The sequence below is a fragment of the Melopsittacus undulatus genome, chromosome 2 (genome assembly GCF_012275295.1).
Source record: "Melopsittacus undulatus isolate bMelUnd1 chromosome 2, bMelUnd1.mat.Z, whole genome shotgun sequence".
Classification (NCBI taxonomy): domain Eukaryota; kingdom Metazoa; phylum Chordata; class Aves; order Psittaciformes; family Psittaculidae; genus Melopsittacus; species Melopsittacus undulatus.
The window spans coordinates 85,499,540-85,503,783 of NC_047528.1; the positions used below are offsets into that span (position 1 = coordinate 85,499,540).

At 47.9% G+C, this 4,244-nt stretch overlaps 1 protein-coding gene across 1 annotated transcript in view; it reads right to left on the bottom strand.

Moving 5' to 3' along the window:
- RPGR (retinitis pigmentosa GTPase regulator) overlaps positions 1–1,706 on the bottom strand; it is a gene marked incomplete at its 3' end in the record, with an annotated part of 49,218 nt that extends 47,512 nt beyond the window's left edge. The window contains exon 1 of the mRNA XM_034074650.1: positions 1,631–1,706. Coding sequence (XP_033930541.1) covers positions 1,631–1,670 — 40 coding nt within the window. The remainder of the gene's footprint in view (positions 1–1,630) is intronic.
- Positions 1,707–4,244: the final 2,538 nt, after the last annotated feature.

Here is a 4,244-nt window from a genome sequence, read left to right on the forward strand (position 1 = left end):
GTGGGTAAAAGAAAGAAAAACGAAAGAGGAAAGAAGATAACTGCCCCCAGAAACTAAAATAAAACTCTCATCCTGAAAGCTGGTCAAGGCAAACAGTTCTCACATTTATACTTGAATTCACACAGGTTTTCCAAATTGGAGGGGAAAGAGAGGGAGAGAGACAGACAGACACACACACACACACACACACACACTGTAAAGATGTGACAGGCTCCGAACTGACCACTCTTCTTCATTCACCTGAAGAGATACATTTGTTCTAAAAATGGCCCCCTAAAATCAAAACTCTCTGCCTTCAAAACATGGGTTGGCACAACTGCCTTTGATCATAAGACCATGATCTAAAACATCCAAACAAAACCACCCCAAAATAAAGTCCACGCAGGTCTTTTGCCCTTCCAATCTGCCTAGTTTTCTTAGTGTCAGCAATGTTGTTTCAAAACATAGAATGTTAAATATTCATTCATCTTTTGGTCAATCGTGGCTCAACACAGAAAATATTAATTCTAGATGGAAATGAATGAATTTTTAAGTTAAATAACTTGCCCCAAACCATGCAGAAAATGAGGAAAAGCCCAATTAGACCTCCTACTTAAAATGTCAAAACCTTGTGCTTCAAGCATAGAATAGTTTTTAGGAAAATAAAACAAAAAACCCAAACCTTTTCCTGGTAGACTTTTTGTTAACATGAAGTTATGTTAACACAAATATGCACAGTAACACTAAGCTGCTTATATGAAATCACATAGTAATACTGAAACATTTTCACATATTTACTTTCAATACAAATCTCATCAATAGTGTGCATCCCAGGTCCAAGAAAGCCCTCTCTTAAGGGAAACTGTAAATTTAATGCTTACTTTGAAATGATTCTTTAATGCAAAAGCTCCCCATATTTGCAAGTAAGATGTTATTTTATGCATCAGGTTCAGCAGATATATAAAATTGTGTTTAGTACCTCTCTAGATGGACTAGACTTCAGAGCACTCACGCCAAAGCAGAGCTCTCTGGTCAATTACTTTTTCTTTCAGTAGAAGTAGCATGAAAATATTTATGTACTATTAGTTTAGTGTATACAAAGAGCAGACAATTCACAAACATATGTCATCGCTTATTCATTTCACAACTGAAGCCTAAGCAGTCAGTTGGGAAACTGAATCCTACCAATTCATAAAATTAAATCCCACAGAACGGGGCTTTGAGCAGACTGATCTGGTGTGAGGTGCCCCTGCCCGTGGCAGTGAGGTTGCAACTGGATGACCTTAAGGTCTTTTCCAACCCAGACCATTCTACGGCTCTATGATAGATGAGGGTTTGGCAGTACTACGGACCAAAAGTGGAAAAGCCCCTTTTGCTTCACACCGCGACGCTACACGCTGCCGCTGACGCCAGCAAGGCTGCCCCTTCCAGTCTCGGACGCCAGCGTACGGAACACACCGGATCGGAGCTCTCAGGCCGGAGGGAGAGGGGGGCGGCTGCGAAGGACCGAGCACCGCGACCAGGAGCCGGGGCACGGAGGCGGCCGCTGAACCGCTGATGGCGCTCACCGACGCCGCGGTGGGGTAAGCGGGCGGGGACCGCCACACCCCTGCCCGCAGCTCCGTCCCTGTGAGGCCCCGGCAGCACTCACCGGGCACCGGCAACTCATCCTCCTCAACGAGCTCGGCCATGGCATTTCTTTGACTTCTGGCGGCTGCCGGAAGTAAACAGCCGCCCTGCCACGGGCAACGGCCATAGAGAGCTGCCGTGGGCAGGCAGCCCGGACCGGGCTGTGGTGATCGCCCCCTGGCGGCCAGCGGTGAGGCTGTCACCGAGAGCCGGCTGCTCCCGACATCTTATGTTCTACAGAGCCGGCTGCGGCTTGTCCCTGTTCCCCGCACGAACGCGGAGCACTAACCGGCCGCAGCACGGCAGACGGGGCTCACGGCTGCTGAGAGGAGGGAGGAATCACCCGCCTGAAGGACCCTTGGGAGTCATATCTCCACCTTTACTTCCCGGGCACCGTCCCTACCTGCCTGGGCATCGTCGCTGTGTCCCTCCTCTGTAGCCTGTCCCTGCCTCTGACGCCCGAGCAGCCTTCTCGCACCGGAGCTCTGCCACGCCAGGCTCACCATACCTCTGCTTGCTCTGCTGGGGGCGTCGGGGGGCTGCCCTGCCTCAGCCGGGTGAGCAGAACGTAGATTGCAAACTTCATTCTGTCTTCATTCTGTCCCCACAGGGATCCTTCTGTCCTAAAAGACAAGTTCCCTTTATTTGATGGTATCTCACCAGGATGTCAGTGTAAAGTCTTCTGATCGGGTGCACAAGAAGACATTCAACCATGCACCCAGACAGGGACACTTTAGTAATGGCAGCTCTGCAGACCCCACCGGCACAGGCCCAGGGGCTTTGTAGCCTTTTAACTCCCTGGTCTAGTGGAAGGTGTCCCTGCCTGTGGCAGGGGTTGGAACTGGCTGAGCTTTAAGGCCCCTTTCAACCCAAACCATTCTGTGAGTCTATATGTAATGTGCAGTCCCAAACACCCAACTGAGCTTTTCTGTTGTCCCCTGCTCCCCCCCTGCCCCCATCCCAAGAAATTCATGGTCATTTATAGATTTAATTTCTTGCTATTCCTGTGTGTTTCAGAAATGCTGACAGAAGAAGGTCTTGCTTTCAAGATATGCACTGCAACAGAGGCTGCAGCTTGGCAGCCTGGACAACCGATTTAAGCCTTGTTTATGCAAAGTTTAATCAATACAGTTGGTGCATAAGATGAGGTGTCCATATAAGTACACACAAAGAAGGGTTGACACATTTTAAAAAGGAAGCAGATCCCTGCATGAAGCTGCTCTTTAGTCCCTTTGAACCCCAATACCCCTCTGAAGCTTTCTTCCCTGTTTTTCCTAAGTCTGGAGTGAGGAGATATCCAGCAAAAGTTGTTCAAAATAAAACTGAGCAAACAGTTTTACAAGGTGATGACTGAGATTGTAGTTACCAACACCGTGGTTGCCAAGAATATAAATGAGTTACAAAAGCGATTAGGAAGACTGATGGGGAGGTGTCTGCAGCAGGATTTGGGTTTCTGTGACTGTTGAATCCTTTTTGAGGATCAACATCTGTCTGAGAGATGGGAGCCACCTCACAAAGTGGGACAGATCTCTGCTGGTATGGTGGCTGACCTGGTAAGGAGGTCCTTGAACAAGGAATGACTAGGAAAGGACAGTTACCAGCAGTGTCTGCAAGTGGCTGGATACTGAGCTCATGGAAGTCCTTATTGGGCACCACTCAGGGGAGCTTGAATGAGAAAGGCTGGCAAGTGCTGCGTTTTCCAAGCGTCTCAGAGTCGGTTTGGCATGAGCCGTCAGGGGTCCTGAACAAATCCCACCAAGAACTATCACCCTGCATGACTTTTTCATGGCAGTTTCTCTGGGGAAGAGAGCCTCCGTGTTTTAATTATATGATCCTCATGTTGCAATTTCAACATATCGCCTTCTCTGACAGATGTGCTATCACCTTGATTTACACAAGTATGCCTTTCCTTACACACAGATCCTTACACTTTCTCATTACTATGAGAAAGAAATGGCCATATTTCAAACTACCCACAGTGCAGGTGGCATAAAATCTTATCTGACAATTCTATTTGAAGGTAGAAACTTAGATGACCTCACTTTGGTATTTAGTACTTGACCAATATCAGATTATATAGCAAGCAATTTAAAGTAAAGAGGTATGCAGGTTGCAATATTTAAGTTTCTGGACCTTACTGAAGGCTCTTTAATGCTACTACAACACAATTGAAAACTTGGTCCAAAAAACACCCCAGGAAAACATACATTTTTAATTTAGCCCTGCCCCACTTTGTGAGGACCCTGTGGACATGAATAAGCCTTAATGGCCCTCCCCAGCCCCACACCCATGGGTCAGGGACCCCAGTTTTGGCTCAGTGGAGGTCCATCAGTCCCTGCACAAGCCATGTTAGGGCCAGGGAGCCCCCATGGTCATGGTCCCATCCCCAAGGGAGCCACCCTGCTTGTGCTGCCTGCTGGCAAATCTTTTGCTCTTTTTGCACTAGCACGTGCTCCTGTACAAATATTTAGCAAACACGAAACTGCCTTGAAATGGTATTGACACAGGTATGATATGATGGGCCCACAGGAAAGAGCACAGACTGTGGGTGATGCAACGGGCCCTGTGAGACATCTTTATCTGTAGAGTTTGACCAAGGGAAAGCTTCAGAGTCAGCCCCCGCCAGCCCTGGCTGG